At 34.5% G+C, this 25836-nt stretch overlaps 2 protein-coding genes across 2 annotated transcripts; one reads left to right on the forward strand and one right to left on the reverse strand.

The window, feature by feature from the left end:
* The first annotated feature begins 7934 nt into the window (after positions 1-7934).
* On the forward strand, positions 7935-16079 carry LOC132550125 (monocarboxylate transporter 12-like). Its single transcript, XM_060214142.1, has 4 exons — positions 7935-8034; positions 12023-12160; positions 14643-15434; positions 15928-16079. The coding sequence occupies exons 1-4, from the start codon at positions 7935-7937 to the stop codon at positions 16077-16079; spliced, it is 1182 nt and encodes a 393-aa protein (XP_060070125.1).
* A 1441-nt stretch (positions 16080-17520) lies between these two features.
* On the reverse strand, positions 17521-20485 carry LOC132550126 (phospholipase A and acyltransferase 3-like). The gene is made up of 4 exons (XM_060214143.1): positions 20383-20485; positions 19201-19387; positions 18001-18130; positions 17521-17622 (listed from the first exon to the last, which is right to left on the reverse strand). The coding sequence occupies exons 1-4, from the start codon at positions 20483-20485 to the stop codon at positions 17521-17523; spliced, it is 522 nt and encodes a 173-aa protein (XP_060070126.1).
* Between the last annotated feature and the right edge of the window lie 5351 nt (positions 20486-25836).

The raw sequence follows: 25836 nt of genomic DNA on the forward strand, positions 1-25836 counted from the left end.
TGTTTTTGTATGTGTAGTGAGCAAATATAAGAATGTGAGTGTTGTTCATAAGTGTGTATGTGAGTTTATACATGTGTGTGATGCACGTGTATGTACGCTATGTAGTGTTACATATATATGTGTGTATGTGTATGTGTGTTGTGTATATTTACAGCTATGCGTGTATGTTTTGGATATGTTTGGGATGCGTATGTTATGCATGTGTATGCGTGTGAGTATGTGCTGTGAATGTAAGTGCGTGTATGCGATGTAATGTTTGAGAGAGGGTGAGTATGCGCGTGTGTGAGGGTGTGTGTGAGTGCGTTGAGTATATATGAATGTATATTTATATATGCACTTAGGTATTGACGCGTGTTTGTGTTTTAGATGTATTATAGTTTGTACGTGTGTACATGCCCTATATATACAATATACTTGATTATTTCATGTACTTGTTGCTTAGAGTGTGCTGCCTTATATTTGGTTGTACATTAATATATGTAATTATAAGTGTGTATGTATATACTGTATATTGAAATATTGCCCTTTTTTACATGAAATTTTTCATTTTTGTATGCTCACATCAAGGCTTATTTTGTTCTTTTCTTCTCAGTTACGCAGATAAACAAAACCTTTTGCTGGTTTGCACACTGTCTACTATGCATGATACCGTTTCGCTATTTTGTAAACTTACGTCTCGGTTTATTTGATAATGGGTAATTCTTACATGTGTCACAGAATAGCGATCGGTATCTTCTGTTCAAAGGTCTACGGTAAAATGCGTTATGAAATCACTTCTATTTCTATCATTAAATCTCAGGTTAATTTTAAGCATGTTCGACTGTTGTCGTCTTTGTCTCTCTTGGTCAATCTATAGTTTAAATAAATTAACGCTCTCCTGTTTTCAAAATTTTGAATTTTCAGTAATCTTGTTGCTACTTTTATTGCAACATATGGACATTGAATCCAATCCTTGCTCGGGGCTTAACGAGCTATCGATTTTTCACCTTAATATCAGAAGTGTTAGGAATAAACTTGATTATGTAGAAGATATAGCAGGTGAGAATATGTCTAACAGAAACTCATTTAGATGATCAGATACCTACAGATGATTTACTTATAGCTGGATTTCATGAACCTTTTCGACTTGATAGGAATTTTGCTGGTGGAGGTGTTCTGGTCTACATAAACGATCTTCTAAAAGTAAACCGCTTAACGGAGTTAGAATTTCCCGGAGATAGGTAATTTGGATTAAAATCACACTAACCAATTCCTCCTTCATTATAGGTACAGCATATAGACCAGAAAATTCTGTGTTACCCTTTTGGGACAATTTGCGTACATCTATTAATAATGCTTTAACACCAAATATAATAGTAACTGGCGATTTAAATGTCGACTTACTAACTGCATCTACTAACCATTATCTTTTCGAAATTATAAGTTCTTTTAGTATGATTAATGTCATAAACGAACCAACTCGTACTGGACCAACTCGATCCAGCCTTCTGGATCCCATTCTCTTAACTCAGTCTATTTCTTGTATTGATTCTTCTATAATACCAGTTGATAAATCCTTCAGTGATCATGATAGCTGTACTGCTTGTGTTAATCTTCCATGTGCTTTTAAATCTATTTATAAGCGTAAAATTTGGCTATATAAAAGGGCTGATTTCCGAACGTTCAATAATCTTATTTCTAATTATGCTTGGAATGATCTTTCCCTTTGTAACGGATGCGTACTGTCAGTTCGTTACCAAGTTCTATCTTGGACCCAGTAACAGTTTAACAAATAGTAAAATGCCCACCATATATATACAAAATACTGGCCTGTCTACCTGACTCAAATAATGATATAAACTATACGAATTCAATAACTATACTCTAAACTACACCCGGTAGATAACTAACATTTATTGCACCTTAACACTGACATGTATAGAGTCTCAATACCAACTAAAACACTATATCACATATATACCCGCCACCCTGTGTCGGTAGTAACTAATTAACCTTTTACCACAACACCCGTTACTGTACAAACTTGACCGTGACACACTTTGACCACGTCAGCCTTCAACGCGACACACGTGCATTGACTGCGTCACCTTTTGCCTCAACCACTTGGACCAAGTCAGCTATACACTGTGTCTCGGCAAAACCTGTGCCTCGGTACCCTGTCACTGTACCTGATCAACTTCACATCACTGTGATCTCCCGTGACTTTGCACATTTGTATAAGACGTGTAAGAATTATTGGTTCCGATTTTAAAGGATTACAGTGGAGCCCTAACTTATTCAGCTAGGCCCAAACTTTTTCAGCTTGGTCACTGTTACCTTTTATTTTCAGCTAGAGATCCTTTGCGTTCGTCTGTCAGCATTCGAGAGAGAGCTTTTCGTCTGGTGGAACCTCTATTTATACGACTACCCATCTAATGAAATGCCTTCTTTCAAACAACCAATCAAAAGTGCCCTTTTTTTACAAACTACAGAAATAACTGCTACAAGTCTACACTGCTAATCCTTTATTGTGTAATGTTGTAAATCACATGGAATCAATCGTTTCACCTTAATTGTAACTCGCTTGATATTGCTTTGATATTGCTTGTGAACGTTTTACTGATATTTTTTTTAAATTTTGCGAATTCATGCATTCCATCTAAAGTAGTCACTATTAGACCTAATGATAAAACTTGGATGACCTCTGAATAAAGGAAAAAAATGAGAATTCGTGATAGGTTACATAAAATCGCGAGGTCAACCAAGCTTCTTTCGGATGTTTACAAATTTAAGTCTCAACGAAATAAGGTTAACAACATGAAAAACACGCCCGTTTATTATTTTATGAGAATGTTCATGGTATAATTGAAGAATTTGTGTCTTCTGATCTAAAATCTTATTGGAGACTTATTAAAAGGTTAATGAATTCAACTGGAACTTCACATTCTATTCCTTCTCTTGTAGATCCTCACAAAATAATGTTGTTACTAATGATGAAGACAAAGCTAACTTATAAAATGACTATTTTTGTAATATTACACAAGTCGATGATAGAAACACTGCAGTTCCTGTAGTTGAGTCTAAAACCAACAAAACGTTTAGTTCTGTAAGAGTAAATAGAAATGAAATCCGTGATGTTTAACAGATATTGAAGCTCGGAAAGGCCTCGGGTGAGGATGGGATAAGTCATCATATGTTAAGAAATACATCACAAACTGTTTGTATTCCACTTGAAATTATTTTTAACATGTCTTTATCGTCAGGTATATTTCCAGCCAATTGGAAAGTAGCAAAAGTTATGCCACTTTTAAAAAAGGTGACAGGCATTCTCCCTCTAACTATAGACCGATTTCTCTTCTATCTACTGTTGGAAAAGTCTTAAAAAAAAAGCGTGTTATTTTCAAACATCTACATAATTATTTCGTTGAAAATTCATTGTTTTATAAACACCAGTCTGGCTTTATGCATGCACATTCTACTGTATATCAGCTCATTGAAATTTATCACAATATTTGTATTGCTCTTGAAGAGAAAAAAACATGTATGTATGGTCTTCTGTGATATTTCTAAAGCATTCGATCGTGTTTTGCATAAAGGTTTGATGGCAAAATTAAAATCGTACGGACTTTGTGGTGAGCTATTTACGTGGCTAGAAAACTATGTATTTAATAAGCAGCAGAAAGTTTTCCTAAATAGTGTTTATTCTCAATTAGGTTCAAACTCAGCAGGGGTTCCTAAAGGTTCCATTCTTGGACCACTTTTGTTTCTTATATACATAAATGATATTGCCGATGTCCTTGAATCATCTGCTCGTCTTTTTGCAGACGATACTTCTTTACTAAAGTCTTCCTCATCATGTCTTGAAATCCAAACTGTCTTAAATAGGGATCTTGATTCTTTAAACTTTTGGGCTAAAACTTGGTTGGTTACTTTCAATCCAGACAAAACTGAGGTAATATTTATTTCTAATTCGATTGACATTGATGATGATTTAGACCTGAAGTTAGACGGGAAAGATTTGAATTTTACTGATCATCATAGGCACTTGGGGGTAAATTTTGATTCCAGTGCAAAATGGGGAGATCATATCAATGCTACATATATATATATGTTATGAAGAAAATCAATGTCTTAAGAAGGTTGAAATATTTGTTAAATAGAAATAGTCTCTTAAAAATTTACAAAGCTTTCATTTTACCACTTTTAGAGTATGCGTGTGAATTGTGGGACGGTTGCACTAATACTGAATCGGATAAATTAGAAAAAGCCCAAAGAGAAGCTGCTCGTATCATAACTGGCCTTCCTCCTTATACACGTATAGGAGATTTACATTTTGAAACTGGTTTAGATACAATTTGGAATCGTCGAAAACGAAGAAAACTTCAACTTTTATTTAAGATGCATAACAAGATAACTCCAGATTATTTAAACGATCTCTTACCACCTATTGTTGCAGATACTAACCAATACAATCTTAGAAATAACAATGATTATAGAGTTCCTCTATTTGGGCTTTCTCTTACAAACCTCTCTTTTATACCTTCTACGCTTCGTAGCTGGAACTTGTTAGATTTCTCTGTACGGTCACTACCTTCCATAAATTTGTTTAAAACCTCAATTACTTTAAATACACAACAATCCCCACCTATCTATTTTAGTTATGGTGAACGGAAGTTAAACATAATACATACTAAACTTAGACACAGTTGTAGTTCCCTTAAATAGATCTTTATCGAGTAAATCTAGCCGAAAATCCAGTGTGCTCCTGTGGACATCCTTGTGAGAATGCCTTTCACTTCTTCTTTGAGTGTCAAACTTTCAGAAATGAAAGACGCATTTTGTTCCATAATCTGGCTGAATTAGAAGTAGATTTGAATTTAGAGCTTCTTTTGTTTGGTAGTATTGATCTTTCTGAGGACCTAAACTATTTTGTCTTTACACATTTCATTAAATCCAGCAAAAGGTTTTAAAGATTCTTACACAGTGATGTATTTATGTCTGTGTGCGAATGCTTAATATGTATAATTTATGTTTAAGCCTATATCTGTATAAGCACGTATTTGAAAATGTATGATGGGAGAAGGCTCCAATAAGTTGTAATAACTTGTGCCCCATTCCCTTGTTCAAATTTATTTTGGCAATAAAATATGTTTAAACTAACTGTTGATAATAGAACGATGTATGAAACAGTCAATATCATAAATAGTATAAATATCTATATTTAGGTATACGACCGACAAAAAGGTATCACTCTACCTCTCTTTCTGCGAATTTAGCACGTAAACCACCAGTGATAAACATATATTTTCAGTGTGAAGATCGATATATATAATAAGTATGAATCAATCGATGTATCGATGAAAAAGTGTCTTAGAGACGTGTTTACAGTAAAAAAAAATCCAACTTTTTTCGAGGCTTGACTGGGATGATCCCCATACATACCATATACATACAGATATACGCTAAGAACGTTCATCAGATTTTGCAAACAAGAAATTTTGCTTTGTTTTCCACTGCGCTCATATATCTCGAAAAGTAAGTTCACTTCAAATTTCATAAGAATGTGTCTATCAGTGACGTATTCTTGCTGGACTTACTTCATCAAACTCCATAAGAATGTGTCTATGACACCATTTCTATCAGTGACGTATTCCAGATGGACTATGACATGTCTTGGGCACAAACTGTTTATTTTGAAGAATTCTCATTTGTTAGTCATAAAGTCATGCGTTTACGATGATTTCAATGACAGACACCTGGTGGACCTCAGTTTGACATGTTGGATGTCGTTAATATAAGCTAACCCTTCTCTGACATTTTATTCTTCTTGTTCAATATGTACTTTTGTTTCAGTGATCTCCATATCCGTTGTTCTGTTTCGTTCTTTTCCCTCGTTTCATTAATTTTAAGTATGGATTATAATTGTCTTGACATGTATGTTGTAGGTTCGAGTACTTCAGAGAAACATTTTGCAATTAAACTGTCCTGTTGTTAAAGACCAATAACAGTAGGCTACAACTTATTGTTTGACCCGATTTGGTGTGTTTAGCCCTATAGCAGTGTGCGTGTGACCCGATTTGGTGTGTTTAGCCCTATAGCAGTGTGCGTGTGACCCGATTTTTTGTGTTAAGCCCTATAGCAGTGTGCGTGTGACACGATTTGGTGTGTTTAGCCCCGCTATAGCAGTGTGCGTGTGACCCGATTTGGTGTGTTTAGCCCAACGGCAGTGAGTATATTGCATATGCGTGTTATCCGATCCAGTGTGTTTAACTCTGATTCAGTATGTATATTATATTGGTGTGTGACCCAATTCAGTGTTGTTAACCATGGTTTAAAATTTAAATTAATGACCATACAGGCACAACACTTTCATTAAAATTCAAACAGTAAAGATATTTAAAAAAAATATTCTTAAAAGTTGTTCGGCCAGTGCCAGCCTGTCATCATGATTTGAAAGTTCGTCCATTACCAGGATTAAACACTAAAATAATACTTAAAAGAAATGTTTCATGTCGGCCATATTTACAGGTGTTTACAAGGGAATACCTACTTTCAGTTTGACAAGTCCCCATTAGCGGTGATGTCAAATCAGTTATTTCCCAAGTAAAAACGATAATGAAAGTAAAGTTTTGACAATAAAATGACAAGATGTATTGAAAAAAAGGAGAAACGATTAGTGTCACAACTTATAAAAAATATCCGAATGGTTAAAAATAGTATCACGTTATCTGCATTTCAGCACTGTTGGTACGTATACCTTCAGTGACATAAACTTATGTATTGAGTGTAAAGATCGTTTTGTATTGTAGCTCTGCAGTAACTACTCATCCGTGACGACCATCGGTGTGTTAGTACTGCGTCCATATTTATGCCATACTTATATCGTCTAAAGGAAACACATTTTATGACGCACTATTATTAAGTTTCCTCATAGAAACATTATATGCTTATTCATTTATGATTTACACTCCGATCAATATCTATATACAAGCAGTATAACGTTTTCGCCTGCACTGTTTGCCTTTATAAGTTATAAATCAGTGATGTATGTTGCAGTATGGATAATATGACTTTAAGGCGTCGGCTGCTGATGCAGATGTGTTACATGTCAACAGACACAAACACTCCCTCTTGAACACCTAATCTTAATCGTCTTGTACTTTTCCAAAGATCTCCCTGTAAATTTGACCATTGAAGGTTTTATTAATTTTCATCCTAACCTAGAAGTTGTTAATGAGCCATGTCATATGGAAAGACATATGCAAATATCTCACCCTTAATTTGAGCTTCCTTAATAACGTAAAAACAGTATGAAAATAGATATGAACGGATCGTGTAAATATCTCACTGCTTTGTGTGTACTGGGGACTAGTCTAGTCTTCGTACAATAAACCAAACTTATTAAAGTACCACACTGTACAACTGTTGTTGTAGTGTCTTATCTATTACCACTGTAGAAGATGCACACAGGTCAAGTTGGTAGTTCCTATACACATTCTTCTAGCTTAGGTTACTTATCTAAGAAATATGAGTATGAAGGTTAACATGATTGCGCATTCCCGTGTATGTAATGAGGCCCGTAAATGTGACATTTTTTTCTATCCCCTCTTTCCATCATTTAAATTGGATACATAGTTAACAAATTAGCTATTTATGGTATGCATATGCTACAAGTAAGAAATATCGGGTGTCAAAAACGTCGCAGGTATTGCCTGACAAAGACCTAAAAATGAGTTTGATATCGTCTTTATAGGGATCGACCTATATAAACATGCATCTAATCATCATCTGAAATAGTAACATAACCTATATCGCCGCCACGACGTCTGTCTATAAACTGCACATTTATCACCATCATAACCATGGTTTCCAGAGAAAGTGTTTTACACAGGAAGTGGGTTGTGTTGATTGTTTGCTTCCTAAACATGTTCTTCTGTGCCGGATTTCCTTTCAACATGTCGGTGTTAAACGTGGAATTCCTTCGTGTTTTTGGTGAAAGTAAAGCAAAGACTGCCCTCGTCCAGTCTGTTACGACCGGAACTCTAAATATAGCAGGTATGTCGAACTAGTAGATGTAACATTTTGTGAGTCATGGAATTAATGACGTCATAATTGAACCAATATTGCAGGGTTGAAGCTATGAATGAATAAGTTGATTTTCCGTCAAATAATTCCAGAGTATATTTCCATGTTTTATTCTGATTCTTACAAGATAATAGCATAAACTGTTGTTAGAAATCAACGATACTCATTGAATATAGCGTTGTCTTTTTAAACATTGGTTTGATTTTACATCGTTTTTGTTTTGTTATTTTTTTTGTTTTTTTTTTTTGTTTTTTTGTTTTTTTCATTTGTTTTTCCTTTAAAAATGTTATGAAATATTTATTTCCATTAAATACCAAGCATACTTAACTCGAATGACAGAACATATCTTTTGTTTTCATTTGTACAAAAAATTTATTTTGTCATACTCGTGGAATATATATAGTATTTAACGGGAAAAGATTGCCGAAACGTTCAATACTGAAATATTTTTTTTTTTTATAATTTTTTTTATTTTTTGAAGATTTTCAACAATTCATGAAAACATAACACATCAAACAATCTACTCACACATGGCCATTTTCGCTTAGGTACAAAGGAATGTAAATAGAGTAAAAAATGAAAGCCTGACATTAAGATTGATACTTAAGTAAGTGCTATGTTATAGTGTACCGTTTTTAGAGAAAAGGGAAAAATTAGCAAAGTAGCAGTAAGAGAGATGAAGAAGGAGAGGGAGGGAGAGGATGAGTATGGTGCCGGTAGGATCTGACAGGGGCTTTATCATTTTATTTCATTTTTGATACATTCAGCTAACAAGGTTAAAAAAGAAAATAATCCAAAAATGATTTAAAATTTCACTACATAGTCTGAAGTAGTCTTTCCCATTTTCTCCATTCCTGTTTAAAATTGGTGAGATAATTTCCCCCATATCCTGTAGCAATGTATTTTTGAGTGTTATATGTATCTTTAATTAAATTCTTCAAAGCTGAAAGTGACAGACCAGTTTGCAGACATCTTGCCTGATAGATGTAAAGTTTTATAATAAGTAGGACTAAATTGTCAACATTAGTTTTCCTATCAAAGAAACCAAATATGAAGGATTCTTTATTAAAAGCAAATGGAATTAATAATAGATCTAACACTGCTTCAAAGTCAGTTAAAAATGCTTGTACCTCTTGACATTCCCATATCGCATGAATTATAGTCTCAATATCAGTTTTACAGTGATAACAATAAGGGCTGTCAACAAGACCAATTTTATAAAGATAAGAATTTGTGGTTAAAATATGCTGATTGATTCTAAATTGGAGCCATTGTAGTTTGGTATTTTTACTAATTTTAAAGGAAATGGTATAGATGTTTTCCCATATATTATTATTAAAGTCAAACATTTGCTCCCACTTCTTTCTACCCGTATATACTGTATTATTCTGACATAGAACATGGTAGAAATCTTTAGTTCCTTTTTTATGTCTAAGAAAAATTTCCAAATTCATCGGGATGTATGGATAGTCAACATTCAAATTAGTGATATCTTCAGGTAAAATGAGTTTTTTTTTTACAGAATTAATGATACCTTGATATGTAAGAAAATTTGTTTGGATGCCAAATTTTTGTATGAACTCTTGATGATCGTAGAAAGATTTCTTTCTTTTTTCTTTTATTATATCATTGACTATTATTACCCCCTTTCTATACCATTTCCTGAAAAAAACACTCTTGTTTTGTATTTTTATTGATTTGTTATACCAAATTGGGGATTTAAGAATATTTGTTCCACTTTGGCTTCCATAGTTTACACCCTTTTCAATTAGCTTGCCCCAACTTAGTAGCACATCTTTCCAGAATAAGTTTTTACAGTTTCTCTGACATTTTGATAAATAGTCAGTACCACAATTAGCCATAGTGTAGCTATTTCCGTATGTTTTTACAAAAATCTGCCATTTTCCTTCTGTTGTATATAACCTTCGAATCCAAGTTAGTTTTAAGGATTCTATGAAAGATTGTAAATGTAACATTTTGAGCCCCCCTTCAAACAGTTTTTGATAATAAAGTCTCTTTTTATTTTATTTGTTTTACCATTCCATAAAAAATTATAAAGTTCAGTATTAAGTTTTCTGATAAAACAGTCCTCGCGGTAAAGAGATAAAAAGATGATTAAGCTGTGATATCAAAAGAGACTTAATTATATGTATTTTTCCTATTGGTGTTAAAATCCTTCTATTCCATATTCTAATTAATGCCTTAAGCTTTACTAGTTTTTTGTCATAGTTTAATTTTGGAATTTGGTGCAGGTCCACGTTAAAATCAATGCCCAAGACTGTAAACTTTGTAATTCCCCATTGCAAGTTCCACTCTGGAAAGTAAGTGTCATTACTGTACTTTTTACTGCCAATCCAAATAACTTGTGTTTTAGTGTTATTTACTTTTAATCCAGAAATTTTTGCAAAACTATGTAGTTCCGAAAAAGACTCTTTCATTGATCTTTTTGTACCATCTAAGATAATAGAAGTATCGTCTGCGTACTGAGATAGTAAAATAGGAACATTGTCTACATTTATGCCTTTTATATTGTTATTAATCCTAAATCTTATTCTACACATAGAATAACTATATAAGGCGCGATTGGGTCACCCTGACGGCAACCCCTGATTAATAGAAGATATAACTTCAGTGTGTAAAGTCTTTATCCACCTTCGTAAATCATTTCCAAAATTAAAAAAAGCAACACTGTGTTTATAAAGTCCCAACTAACAGAATCAAAAGCCTTTTCAAAATCAATAATTAAAAGCATACCAGGAATTTCATTTTCATCTGCATACTGCATGATATCATAATTTATCCTTGTATTTTCCCCTATATACCTCCCAGCAATAAAACCAGTCTGATCCATATTAATTAATTTGTCTAAAACTCTTTTTACTCTACCTGCTATTGAACCTGATGCTATTTTGTATATTATATTGAGTGAAGAGTTTGGCCTCCAATTCTTTAAAAACTGCCTGGGTTTATCTCCCTTTGGTAGACATGTAATTATACCCAGTCTTTGAGTTATAGGTAATTTGCCAGTCAAATAGCCATAATTATTAGATCTAACTACAAAATTACTTACTTTCCCCCAAAACCATTTAAAAACTTCTGCTGTAAATCCATCTGATCCAGGACTTTATTGTTTGTTTATATTTCTTAAAGTACTTGAGGCTTCTTCTAAAGTAATTTTACCCTCCAGTGATAATGATTCTGCCCTATCTAGTTTAGGAATATTATTGTTATATATATCTACATATGCATCTAAATCAACATCTTCAATATTACTATTATTGGAATACAAATTTTCATAATTTTTTTTACTTCATTTAAGATATCTTCCTGTTTTCTAATAATTTCTCCATTTTCTTTTTCTATCATTGGAATAATTTTTGATGTAAAATTTCTGTTTTCTAAATTAAAAAAAAAAATTTTGAAGGCAGATAGTTACTAGCTTACATTTTTGTGATAAGATGTTTATTTCATCGTAAATCTGGTTAGAAGAAACAATAGTAGTTATCGTGATTAGGAGCTCTAGGAAATGAAGGCGATTTTACCATTTATCAGGAATCATTTTTTTTTCTTTTTAAATACACGAGTAATTCATCTGTGTGGACGTACCTACAGACATCTGAACACTTTTAAATCGTGATTTCTTCTATAAGTACCAGTCGGTAAGTAATTTTTTGTCTGTTACCACTGGTTAGTAGATCCCCAGTTGATGTTAGAATCTACGTTTGATTTTCAAATTTCTAACACGATCAAATCGACAAAAACCCTCCCATCAACATCCCATTGACAGGGAATGCTGTACCGAAAGACTTACCATACAACCCTTAAGTCGCCCATATGCGGTCTCATATAATAGATCGATTTAATAGTAAGACAATATATCTCACGATGTCTCATACAATGAACAATTCATAATATTTTTGTACTATTAAAACTATAGACTTATGATATTATTTTCAAGGTTTCATCTGTGGCCTCTGTGTAGATAAGTACGGAGTGAGGAAGATGGGAATGTGTGGAGGTTTGTTAGCATTCCTATCCGCGTCATTCTTCGCAACAAGCATCCCTTATCTTATCGTAACCATCGGTGTGGTTACAGGTCAGTATACCGACATTGTCATTATGTGTAGTTACAGGTCAGTATACCGACATTGTCATTATGTGTAGTTACAGGTCAGTATACCGACATCGTCATTATGTGTAGTTACAGGTCAGTATACCGACATTGTCATTATGTATAGTTACAGGTCAGTATACCGACATTGTCATTTTGTGTAGTTACAGGTCAGTATACCGACATTGTCATTATGTATAGTTACAGGTCAGTAAACCGACATTGTCATTTTGTGTAGTTACATGCCAGTATACCGACATTGTCATTATCTGAAGTTACATGCCAGTATACCGACATTGTATTATGTACAGTTACAAGTCAGTATACCGACATTGTCATTATCTGAATTCACAGGTCAGTATACCGACATTTTCATTATCTGAAGTTACAGGTCAGTATACCGACATTGTCATTATGTGTAGTTACAGGTCAGTATACCGACATTGTCATTATGTGTAGTTACAGGTCAGTATACCGACATTGTCATTATCTGAAGTTACATGCCAGTATACCGACATTGTCATTATGTATAGTTACAGGTCAGTATACCGACATTGTCATTATCTGAAGTTACAGGTCAGTATACAGACATTGTCATTATGTATAGTTACAGGTCAATATACCGACATTGTCATTATGTGTAGTTACAGGTCAGTATACCGACATTGTCATTATGTATAGTCACAGGTCAGTATACCGACATTGTCATTATGTATAGTTACAGGTCAGTATACCGACATTGTCATTTTGTTAAGTTACATGCCAGTATACCGACATTGTCATTATGTATAGTTACAGGTCAGTATACCGACATTGTCATTATCTGAAGTTACATGCCAGTATACCGACATTGTCATTATCTGAAGTTACATGCCAGTATACCGACATCGTCATTATGTGTAGTTACAGGTCAGTATACCGACATCGTCATTATGTGTAGTTACAGGTCAGTATACCGACATTGTCATTATGTGTAGTTACAGGTCAGTATACCGACATTGTCATTATCTGAAGTTACAGGTCAGTATACCGACATTGTCATTATGTATAGTTACAGGTCAGTATACCGACATTGTCATTATGTATAGTTACGGGTCAGTATACCGACATTGTCATTATGTATAGTTACAGGTCAGTATACCGACATTGTCATTTTGTGTAGTTACATGCCAGTAAACCGACATTGTCATTATGTATAGTTACAGGTCAGTATACCGACATTGTCATTATCTGAAGTTACAGGTCAGTATACTGACATTGTCATTATGTATAGTTACAGGTCAGTATACCGACATTGTTATTTTGTGTAGTTACATGCCAGTAAACCGACATTGTCATTATGTATAGTTACAGGTCAGTATACCGACATTGTCATTATGTGTAGTTACAGGTCAGTATACTGACATTGTCATTATCTGAAGTTACATGCCAGTATACCGACATTGTCATTATCTGATGTTACATGCCAGTATACTGACATTGTCATTATGTGTAGTTACGGGTCAGTATACCGACATTGCCATTATGTGAAGTTACAGGTCAGTATACCGACATTGTCATTATGTATAGTTACAGGTCAGTATACCGACATTTTCATTTTGTGTAGTTACAGGCCAGTAAACCGACATTGTCATTATGTATAGTTACAGGTCAGTATACCGACATTGTCATTATCGAAGTTACAGGTCAGTATACTGACATTGTCATTATGTATAGATACAGGTCAGTATACCGACATTGTTATTTTGTGCAGTTACATGCCAGTATACCGACATTGTTATTATGTATAGTTACAGGTCAGTATACCGACATTGTCATTATGTGTAGTTACAGGTCAGTATACTGACATTGTCATTATGTGTAGTTACGGGTCAGTATACCGACATTGTCATTATGTGTAGTTACAGGTCAGTATATCGACATTGTCGACATTTGAGCATACTGACATTATCCCTATGTGATGTTACATTTAAGCATACTGACATTACTCCCTATGTGATGTTACATTTGAGCATACTGACATTATCCCTATGTGATGTTACATTTGAGCATACTGACATTATCCCTATGTGATGTTACATTTGAGCATACTGACATTATCCCTATGTGATGTTACATTTGAGCATACTGACATTATCCCTATGTGATGTTACATTTGAGCATACTGACATTATCCCTATGTGATGTTACATTTGAGCATACTGACATTATCCCTATGTGATGCTACATTTTAGCATACTGACATTATCCCTATGTGATGTTACATTTTAGCATACTGACATTATCCCTATGTGATGTTATATTTCAGTATATCACGTTTTCATTTTGTGAAGTTTCATGTCAATTCATATTTCTTAGTGATTCATTAGATTCCTAAATGTTATGCTACCTTCTTATCATCTTTTTGTTAAAATGTTTATAAATGAATTGAAATTTATCCTTAATCAAACTTCATTTACTCCAGTAGGGTTCGGCTTTTCGCTGGCCTTTGTGTCAGGTATGAAATCTGTTGGCGAATACTTCAGTGGTAAAGCCAAACTTATTGCTATTGCATTCACTGGTACCGGATCTACATGTGGTGCAATCACTTTACCATTCCTGCTGGACTTCTTGATCAACGCGTACGGATGGCGTGGATGTCTACTTATAATGACTGGACTCGTGGGAAACATCATATGTTTCTTCAGTGTCTGTGAATCTTTGTCAAATCATCGGCAGATCAATGCCAAAACAATTAGAATTTATATGACAGGAAATAGTGGCTCACGTAATAAGCAAACTACATATCAGACAAAGTTAAAATCACTGGTAAGAAACTGTGTATTTATCATGTTCACCTTTGGAATTTCCTTGACACTTTCCGCCTTCGGTTCAGCGTTGGTTTATCTGGTGGAATTTCTTCAGACTAAAGGATATGAAAGACATGAAGCATTACTACTGTACACTTACATGAGTGTATCCAACACTTTTGGTAGATTACTACCCGGTATGTGCACACTCATACCTCAAATGAAAGTACTCGCTATATCCGTGATATTCACAAGCATGAGTACGTTTTCAACTGCCTGTCTTCCGTCTGCGACCATGTACTACCAACATGTGTTTCTAGTGTGTGTCTTCGGAATGACGATTGGGTGCAATGACACGTGTATGTCGATGACAACGATGGAGCTTGTAGGATTAGAGAATTATGCCGTCGGACTTGGTATCCTGATGACAGTGGCAGGTTTGAGTTGTATTTGCGCTGGAACTGTGTTTGGTAAGTAATAACAAAAATCCGATTTATATGATAGTTATGGCATTTTCATGCGTAGATGAATATTTGTCACTTTGTTTCAAAATATTAGGTACAATGGTTGAATCATGAATATCTATTCTTTAGAAAACATAAGAATTATTAAGTCTTTATACTATTGTGTCGGTATTACATGTTATCACGTTTTGTATACTATGTAGTGTTATATATAAACTATATAAGATGGTTAATTTGCTAAATATATATTAGAATACTTTAATTGTTTAATTGTACCTTAAGAGCTATTTCCCTTTCCATGTTAATTCCGGATATTTCATTCCGTATTCTTTTTCATTTACTTTTTCCGGATAATTGGTTTCTTATATTATGTAATCTTTGTCATGAAGAAGTTTTGTAAAATACAGAAGTATGAGAAGCCAAAATTGAGATACGTCCTTGTTTTGGATGTTTTCCTGTACTGCACAGTAGATGATATAAAATAACTCGGTTATTGCAGGTTGGTTAGTAGATGTTACGGGATCGTATGGTGCGTCCTATTACAGCGTGGCAGCTGCCCATGCCACGGCCCTCTGTCTCTTTATTTTGGCTGCCGTTTTACAGAAAAGCCAACGGAGGAGAGTCTCTTCCATTGACAAGTTACCGGCATAGAAGCAATCAGTACATATATATACAAGAACACATTTCAGTCGTACAATTCATCAGATCTTAAATTGATAACAAGTGTCTTACGTAACCCAAGATACCAACAAGTATGTCAGCACACCACAGATGAATACAAACCGAGATTGGATTGTTAAAGTACATGTGTCATTACTTTTATATGACACCGTACAAAAGTTTTTTTTATCTGAGCTCTTTAGCCGAAATGTTACTAAATTACATAATACAGACGAGTCAAGGTGATCACGTGTTTGCGAATAACATAATTTCGCAAGGAACAAAGCAATACCACATAATTGTACAAAGTTACACATATATTTATCTCTAACAATGTTGTTCAGAACATGAAAAAAATGATAAATAAAATCAACATTTCATTTAGGATTTTTCAAGTAACATTCCCTAATATATGCTATCATACTTGATTGCCTTGTTAAGTAGCCATTGAAGTGAATATAACCATATTTTTCGTTCTACACAGAATGTTATATAACCCATCGTACGACAGGTTAAGGTAATTAAATGACGGCATACACACAGGGATTGCAATGTGATGTAGCTATGGAGACTGTAGCTATAGAAAAGAAATGACTTGAAGTTTGACAAAGAAACTTCAATTTATACAATATTTGCCTGAATCCCATGTCAAATATCTTCCACTCGATTACATTTCATATGTACGGAAGCCTGTTAGTGACACATGAATTATTTTTTATGTTATTTTACAAGTATATTGTAAATGTGACTTTATTACCTCGTAATGACGGGCTACTTTTTTTCATGAATTCGATTTAGTTATGTTGATGTCATAATTACGATAGAAATATGTCGTAATTTAAGATAACTAGGTCGTAATTTCGGCTTATTAAGTTGTGATTTCGAAATGAACATATTTACTTCATGTGACACTAACCAGCTTCCGTTTAAAGGAATAAGAAATTTTTTCGGATATTTTCTTGGATTTTCCCTTTTTAGGATCGTTGATGCCTAAGTATACAGACTTTGAAGCATGCGCATCGCTTAACACCTACATTCACTGATAAACGATAAAAGACCCTGCTTTAAGCATGTTGTCATTTATTGACTTTAATTGTCTTTGGTTGAGAGAGTTTTGAAATAGAATCAGAGAAAAAACTAAAGTAACTTTATTTGATATTACAATATTGTAACTTTGCAATGTACAATGTAGATTTTTCCTAAACTTTTACAATATTACGGTTATTATTCCTGTTTATTTATGGATGTTTTGAAACCACTTTAGCACTACTTAACATTTTGTGATATTTCTTATAAAAAGATGACGCCAAACAGTGATTTTGTTTATAATGCAGTGATATGACAACACTATGTTTTAATCCCACTCAGACACGGTACGTTCTAGAGTATCGTACTGAAAATGAAGATCGTGTTTTAACCAGATTGTCAGTCGTTATTTTTTATTTTGTTTCCATGAACTTAAGAAGGCTTTAGCTAGTGCACCAAACACAAATAAAGTGCCGCCTATCACAACCTTTGCTGCTATGCTGTCAACCTGCAACAGATTTTATAACTATTTAATAGCAGTAGTTGAACGGTATATGCAGTTGAAGCGACATCATAGTATAAACATACATAGACGATTATAAAATCATCATTAAGATGATGAAGTGTTTTTCAAGAGAGAAATGTGCAATTGTATAGATTTAATGATAAATAAACGGTAGTTAGACATGAAAAAATATTTTTATACAGAACATCGACTGACATTTGGTCCTATTGGCTCAAAACTATAATATAATTAGCATAGATGCCTATGTTCATCTTTATATGACAATGTTTCCTTTGCCAACTGAATGTATTTGTAGGATCTTCCTTATATAAAGCATTATCTAATATTCTAAAGTATAGTAGTGGACATATATATATTTACCTGTTCTGACCATTTTATGTTGTACCTAAGATAGGAAGCAAAATGTTCACAGTTATTCCTTAAGACGTTGTAGCCATACTTCCCGACCATTTCCTTTGCCCTCCTTACGATTTCATGTGGGTCTAATGGCCTAAAATTGCAAAAGCTGGTATCATTCGGTTTGTCTACACAACGAGAAAACTATGTTTCAATATCTTAAAACAGACAACACTCACACCTTCCCTCACCCTCACGGGTACAGTAGTTTTCACTCACGATGCTTACTTATTGCCATTGCCAGAGCATATCACTCCAAAACTTCATATCTGGGGAGTTTGGTCGTTGAAGAGGCAAACTATATTTATTTCAGACAGATTCTCGAAGTTTTTCGACATAGGTCAAGCTTATATATGAGAAAGATATCAAGTTTAAAACAGTGGTCTGGTGGTGTATTGGTAACAAACAAAATTGTTCCCCCGTTTTCTCTGTCCGACCACGTGGGTTTTTCCCTGGATACGTCTATGTATCCACCAACCGATGGCGTTTACACTTGAAGTCGAATCGATATTTAAGGACTTGTTCGCACAAGATGTTGGCAACTGACAGACAAACTCACGACACAGGGTTTCTAGAGATGCAGGCTGATGAAAATGATGAGTAAATTTTATGGTCATTTCAATGATCTCATCAGAACATATTTCTATAGCCTCTATAAATATGAAATTGGACGTGTTTGAGGCTAGTTCGTATTCATGTTGGTTCTGTTGTTTTATACATTGTTCTGATTTGGGAACCTGGCATTTCTTACTTGGAATGATAAAGATTTACATGGTGGGCGTCGTCGACGAAACATAAGACGCTTACTCTTTCGGAACACATGGTCTTATTTTCCTTGCACATTTCGGAAGTCTCAGTGTAAATCTTTCTGTTGTTTATATTTTACCGTTGTTTTATTGAAACTGAATTTGGATCATGATTATCTTGACCTGTTGGTATTATCTCTTTCCTTCCACAGAAGGGTCCTCAGTGCACTTCCTACCGGTTCAGCGCAGGTATATCCATATGATTAATTGTTATGAATGGGTATCATTATTCATAGTATGATTCCTGATCTTGTTTTGCATTGCTACTATTTAAGCCGGTCATACACAGAGAAAACATGTTATTTGGTATTTATGTGTTGATAAAATACTTAATACGTTTTCATTGGTAATAATATACCTGCATTTCCGATCTTTATCATTGTTTCGTTTAGCTTTGCATCCTTTTGCCACATCAAAAAACTTGTCAATCTTCACACGGGCTTTGTCAATATTCTTCCCGCAAATGCATAACGGGCTATCTGATCTAGAAGCATCCCAACTTCCAGAACCGTCGTCTCCGCTCAAATGCACAATGTTATCGTAACCTAATTAAAATAAAACCGAATGAAAATTAATTACTAGCTGAAATTGAAGTTGATCGAGAAGAAGTAATTGAAATGATACAGAAATGAACATCCAATATGAAAGATGTACTACCTATGCCCGAGCACAATGCATGTGATTAACTGGATTACCTGCCTCTGTTAATGTTTTCTTTGTTTCATTCGTATAGTTGCGTGTTTACTTATATCCCGCGCTTAGTGCTACGTGTATATTCCAATGAGGTCCGAAAATAATGCCAAATAAGGTAACTAATGAAAGAAATTACGCAGCTATATTTATCCGTCGAATCTCATAATGCTTTCCCATAGCACACGTGACATGAACCCGACAACATCCTGCTTGATTCTACTGTGCTATAAGGTAGCAGTAAACAGTTGATTTGCATTTTTCCTGAAATTATTTGTCATGTTTGAGATATACAGGTATAGCAGATTGGTTATGAAAAATACATCAATACATGTATATATATTTATTAACTACATAACAATTACATTAACAGTAGAGAGATGAAATTTGTGTAAAAAAAATTTCCTCTGATTTCTGACATTTGACTGTCATGGTTACCTACTGAAAAAATGCTATAAATGCTGCTAATTTCAACCTAACACTACAACTTTCTAGAAGAAATTTAATTCTAAACACCTATCTTACAATCAACAACACTGTCTTGGTAACAAAGTACTTACACAGGTGCAGATGTCACAGGTTGCTGAAGAACATCATTTGTCAGTTATCATAGCTTATGATCCAGTTGTACTAGAAATGAGCTGTCCCATTGATTCAACTAACATGTCATTATTGTTTAGGAAAGTATTCTCCTGGTCAAACTGGACACTCAATCGTCCAACAAAACAGGAGTAAACATCTGATAGCAATGTCAATTTATGTGGAAAAATACAGAGTTCGATTATATTTTATCAGGCGAGCGATTGCAACCTACACGTTACAGCACCAATAGCATGCGTGTATGACTTACCTATATAAACACCCCAGTGAGAGTAATACCATGCCCTTTGGAATTCCACCATATCTCCAGGTCTTAAAGTTCTCAGAACCGCAAGGTTATGAGCATTCTCCATATTGCATTAACGCCTACAAAGCAAAATAAAAGGTCAGTTTTGTTTGAAAATCAAATATGAAGGATTCGTTTGGATGTATTATTGTAAGTCCTAAGGCAGAGTGCACTACATGAATAAATATTCGAATATGCTACAGGTACTAGAATCTTAATCTGCCCATACTAAAGGTAAAGTACAATAAAATTTAAATCTATAAACATGTATTCTTACCAGCTAACATGTCAAAGGTAGAGTACACTGGAACCTTAAACAATTTCCGTACAAACAAGAAGGTAGAGTACACTGGAACCTTTATCAATTTCCGTACATACCAAAGACAGGGTACGCTGGAACCTTAAACAATTTCCGTACATACCAAAGACAGAGTACATTGAAACCTTAAACAATTTCCGTACATACCAAAGGCATGGTACACTGGAACCTTTATCAATATATTACGCAAACAGCATCTTACAAGAGTTTCATTAATCACATGTCATATATTACATGAAATATATAGATATTTCTTAAATAGAATGGCAAGCAATAGATAAAATACCTATCATATTACCTGGAATCTTCACAGAGTATGTATTTGTCACTTTTCAGTCAAATGGATGTGTACATGTTACAACAACGTCCTCGGCCTCCTATCAAGTGTTGGTTAAATTCAGTGTTAGTATTTATAGTATGTATTACGTGTATCCAATAATAGATGCCGAAACTCCTGGCTTCTATTCAAACCAGGGACAGGCTATTCAATGACCTTGCTGTGTTGTCGCCAACAAAGGTTTTGTTTTACCGTCAATATCTTCCTGGTGTTTTAATGTTTATATTGCTCTGTGTTTCTAATGGCATGGAGCAAGTAAATAACAAATACATAACAGTTAAGATGTAGAAAAATAACTTAAAAAAAAAGAATATAAATAGATAACTTCTGAAAAGTCCAAAGACTGGCGAAGAGAGAGGTATCAAACCTTTAATATCGTCATATATATAGGGAGAAAATTAAAACTTTCTGAATGTCGATCTGGTTATCAGATGTAAACAGAAAGCAGGGGTTCGGCTTATTTATGATTTAACAGGGATTTATCATGATCCTGATCACGTCAACATCAACATATTATTGAATATCAAACATTGCAATAAAGCGTCTTTACTTAAAAAATATGTTCTTGCATCTAACATACCTTGATAAATCCAGTGTTAGTATTTATAGTATGTATTACGTGTATCCAATAATACATGCCGAAACTCCTGGCTTTTAGTTGTGCATTCGATGTTTTCTTGGTGCTTTAAAATCCTTTTCTACGAATAAAATAGATATTACAAAAGCAACTGAGTATCGGCGCTTAAATAAAACTAATACTCGAACTCAGCACAGAGAGAATACAGTTTGAGATGATGCAATAAAAACTAATAATAAATCCATGTAATAGGTTTTACCATCAGTAGAGGTAATAACACTTAATAAGGAACACTTTTTTTCTTAATAAAAAGTAGTATCTTCGATATATGTTTACACTCAAAGGAAACTACACGGAAATGTTAGTGCGTGTACAAACTCCCTTTATCATTCGGCGTCATAATGAGGTGTTGACCCCAAAAATGTGTGTCATTCATGCGACTTCAGGATTTGCTGGACCTCATTTCAAAGGGGGAGGGGGTAAAGTATATATGTTGTGTACGCATTTCCAGTTTACCTATGTGACGTTGTCTCGTTCTCGTTTGGTGGTCTTTGTTTGGCATTGTCAGGGTAGGTAGCTATTGTTTCAATAAGATTTACATATGTGGAGTTAATATAAATTATACATTAAATCTTGTATCTGTCTACTTAGATAATATGAGAGGAATTCATGTTTTTAACACTGTAGGAAATGTATGTGTTTAAGTATTTTATTCTTTGTATTGTAGGGTCTTCGACTAAATCTAGATGGCATCGGCGGTAAGCCTTTCAACGCTGCATCAGTTGTCACCCAAGAAATATTGAGCCTATTCCATGATATCCCTTCCCATGTACGCTCTCATTTTTGAAGACATTTGGGATGTAAGGAAATTCCGAGCTATCGTAGAACTTTATACAAACATGGAAGATGAGAAAGTACAAATTAAGAAGCGGAAACGATGTAGACCAATAATAAGTAACGAAAGTAATGACAGTTTTACGTACTTAGAAAAAATATATACAGGGTACGTTTAGGGTTAATCTAGATCTGCTAAATCATGTGACATAAAGCCATTTTTTAAAGAACATGTACCTTGTAACTGAGTAATTACACTTTTTTTAGTAAATCAACCATTTATGTATTTAATTCTTAGCTGAAAGGAACAGGTCTGTTTGTCCTGATTATAATTTTAAATATGCTCACTCAGCTGATGGAGCATGCTTCTTCAGCTCAGTTAGTTGACTGGTCGATTATCATGCCAGAGATCCAATGAAGTATGATAAAGTGAAGGCCATGGTAAAGTAATCGCCTTTCATTTCACCATTGTAATAAAGAAAAAAAAATAATAAAAAAAAGAAAAGAAAAAGAAAAAAGATCAATCAATTACTGACTAGTACTCAATAACCAAAAGGCCCAGGGTGCTGCTATTGGACTTGTATGATGCTGAGATGGAGGGCTACCCAGTTTTTTAAATATGAATTACCTTGGGCCACGTTCAAGGCCACAGGGGTCAAATGTGTTAATATGTGCACAGGATGCTGATATTGAATCTAGCATGCTTGGATTAAATGCTTCACTTCAGAGAGCTTCACTTTATCATGGCCATGGCAAAGTTAGACATTTCACTACTCTTTTACTAATTAACTTTTTTCTGACTATTTATTTAGCTCATTCGGTCCAAATGACCTGTGAGCTTATGCCTAGCGCTGTCGGTCAAAGTTGTCACTACTATTCATTAATGGCTGTACAGATCTTGACCAAATTTTATCAGAATCAACATTGGGGGAAGAGAAACCAATGATGAGGTGGATGAGGCCCAAAAGGGGAAAGTTTGTAAATTCTTAAAAAAAACCTACTCCTCCTTTAGGAATGAATTGATGTTCCCCAACTTTGTAGTGAAGCATAATTTGGTGAAAGGGTTAAATCTTTTTTGAACATTAGGTCTCAGCCTTCTTGGGCGTGGCCTAAAACGGGAAATTTTTCTATTTTTATTTTTTTTGATACGGGGAGTTTTTTTTTTAATTTTTTAAAAAAAATCCTATTCCTATTGTAGGAATGAATGGATATTGCCCAAATTTGATGTGAGGCATTCTTTGGTGAAGCAGAAACAGTTTTATGTAAACAGTAAGTCTTTTTGCCCTTGCAGATGGGGCCTAATAGGGGAAATATGAAATTCTTCAAAATTCTACTCCTTTAGGAATGATGGGATTGTGCCCAAATTTATATAAGTTTTATATAAGCGGTACATTGTGGCCCCCTACTGAGGAGGGATGGCCCCCATTAGGGAAATGTAGATTCTTTAAAATCCTTCCTCCATACAAGGATATTGTTAAAGTTGGGTTGGAAGAAATTTTTAAGTCATCTGAACAGGAGGTTAAGGATGAACTATAGCCATCGTGTTTTGTTCATGGTCTTGCACTGTCTGCTGTCTACCATGTGTACATTTCCATTCAGATGACTTCTTTTCAATAACCAAAAAGGCCCAGAGTGCTGATATTGGGCCTGTAGGATGCTGGCATATAGGCTACCAACTTTGTTAAAATGAATGACCTTGACCCACAGGGGTCAAATGTGCTGAAATCTTTTAACAACTTCGCAATAACGAAAAGGCCGAAAGTGTTGATATTGGGCCTGTATTATGCTGGCATGAAGGGCTACCAGGTTTGTTCATGTTATTGACCTACTAGACCTACTTTCAAGGTCTTTTGTTTCAAAAATGCCAGACTCTCTTAAATGATTTCTTGATAACCAAAAGACCAAGAGTGTTAATATTTGGCCTGTAGCATACTAAAATGAAGGGCTATCAATAATAATATGTTCATATCATTGGCCTTAACCGTTTTTCAAGGTCACATATGTCAAATACGTCAAAATCTTTAACCAATTCTTTTAAATAACCACAAGGTGTAGGACGCTTACCAATTTTGCCCCTATGGTTGACCATTTCTCTTTTTGAAGGTCACAAGTGTTAAAATCTTCAAACGACTTCTTCTCAATAATTAAGTGGTCCAGGCAGTTTAAATTGGTTCTTTAAAATAGGTGTACATGAAGGGCTTGCAAATTTATTAAAATAATTGACCTTGACCTATATTCAAGGTATCTTGTGCCAAATAAGTTGATATCTTAAAAGTATCTTTTTCAACAAGCAATGATATTTGAGAATATATGAACCAACAATGCCATCTTTGTTAACTGTAGAGTAGTTGAGCATTTTAGACCTGTTTGGACTCTTGCAAATATAAATATATATATTTCAATGTTTTCAAAACTTTAAATGTTATCCTCAGGTCCTTGATACCAGAAGATCACTGAATGAACACTTCAGCTGGAGTGTAACAGAAAGATATTTAACTTTCAATGAGGATTGAAAATTCTGTTGACAATACCTCGCCTAAGGGATTAAGGAGTTCCAGTTCTTGAAATAAGAAAGATTTTCATATAGAAAAGATGCTTTGAAAATTTTCATTCGGAGATGTGAAACTACTCAGCTGTCAATGCTGAATAACTCCCTCCACTACCTCATGAATGCAGCAAACGGGTGTTCAATCAGATGTAGTTTATCGTAAACCAGATTGGTGTTGAGCCCAATCCAATATATCATCTCTGTGCCATTGGACTGAACTGAACTGACTAATATCTATGAAATTAAAAAAAGACCTTTTAAATTGTTCAATTAATGTAAACAACAGAAACCAGAGAAACATTAATATCGCGATGTAAAAGAATTCAACTTTAAATTTCAAAAGGAGGCCTGCGTGATGTCTTAATATTATACGATGTAGTAGTGCCCACATAGTCGGGAACGGATGAATATCGAAATCTCGACCCAGTGGGACAAAGCCGAGTGCCGTAACTAAACACGTTTGAACATTTAAAGAGGCTTTATGGTTTATTAGTACTATCTATATAGCATATTTATTTAATATGGAGACCTAGATCGATAAATGGAACATTTCTCGTGGTAAACGTGTTCACACTATAAACGACAGTGCGGTTTTCACCTGGGGCCGAGGATGACAGAGTTCCGTGCGATGACGCCGCAGTGCCGTTTACCTTGCATTTGTCATACCCGTCACTGATTTTGATACAACTGAAATTGACTTCAACGTCCTTTATCGTGGAATAAAAATGAATGAACAGTTTTCAGTGATCGACTACTTCATACGATCATAATTGATCAGGATGTATAAGGAGAGTGATTAATTA

Source organism: Ylistrum balloti, unplaced genomic scaffold, assembly GCF_031769215.1.
Source record: "Ylistrum balloti isolate Yb309-2 unplaced genomic scaffold, AGI_CSIRO_Ybal_v1 Utg370104, whole genome shotgun sequence".
NCBI classification, from domain to species: Eukaryota; Metazoa; Mollusca; class Bivalvia; order Pectinida; family Pectinidae; genus Ylistrum; species Ylistrum balloti.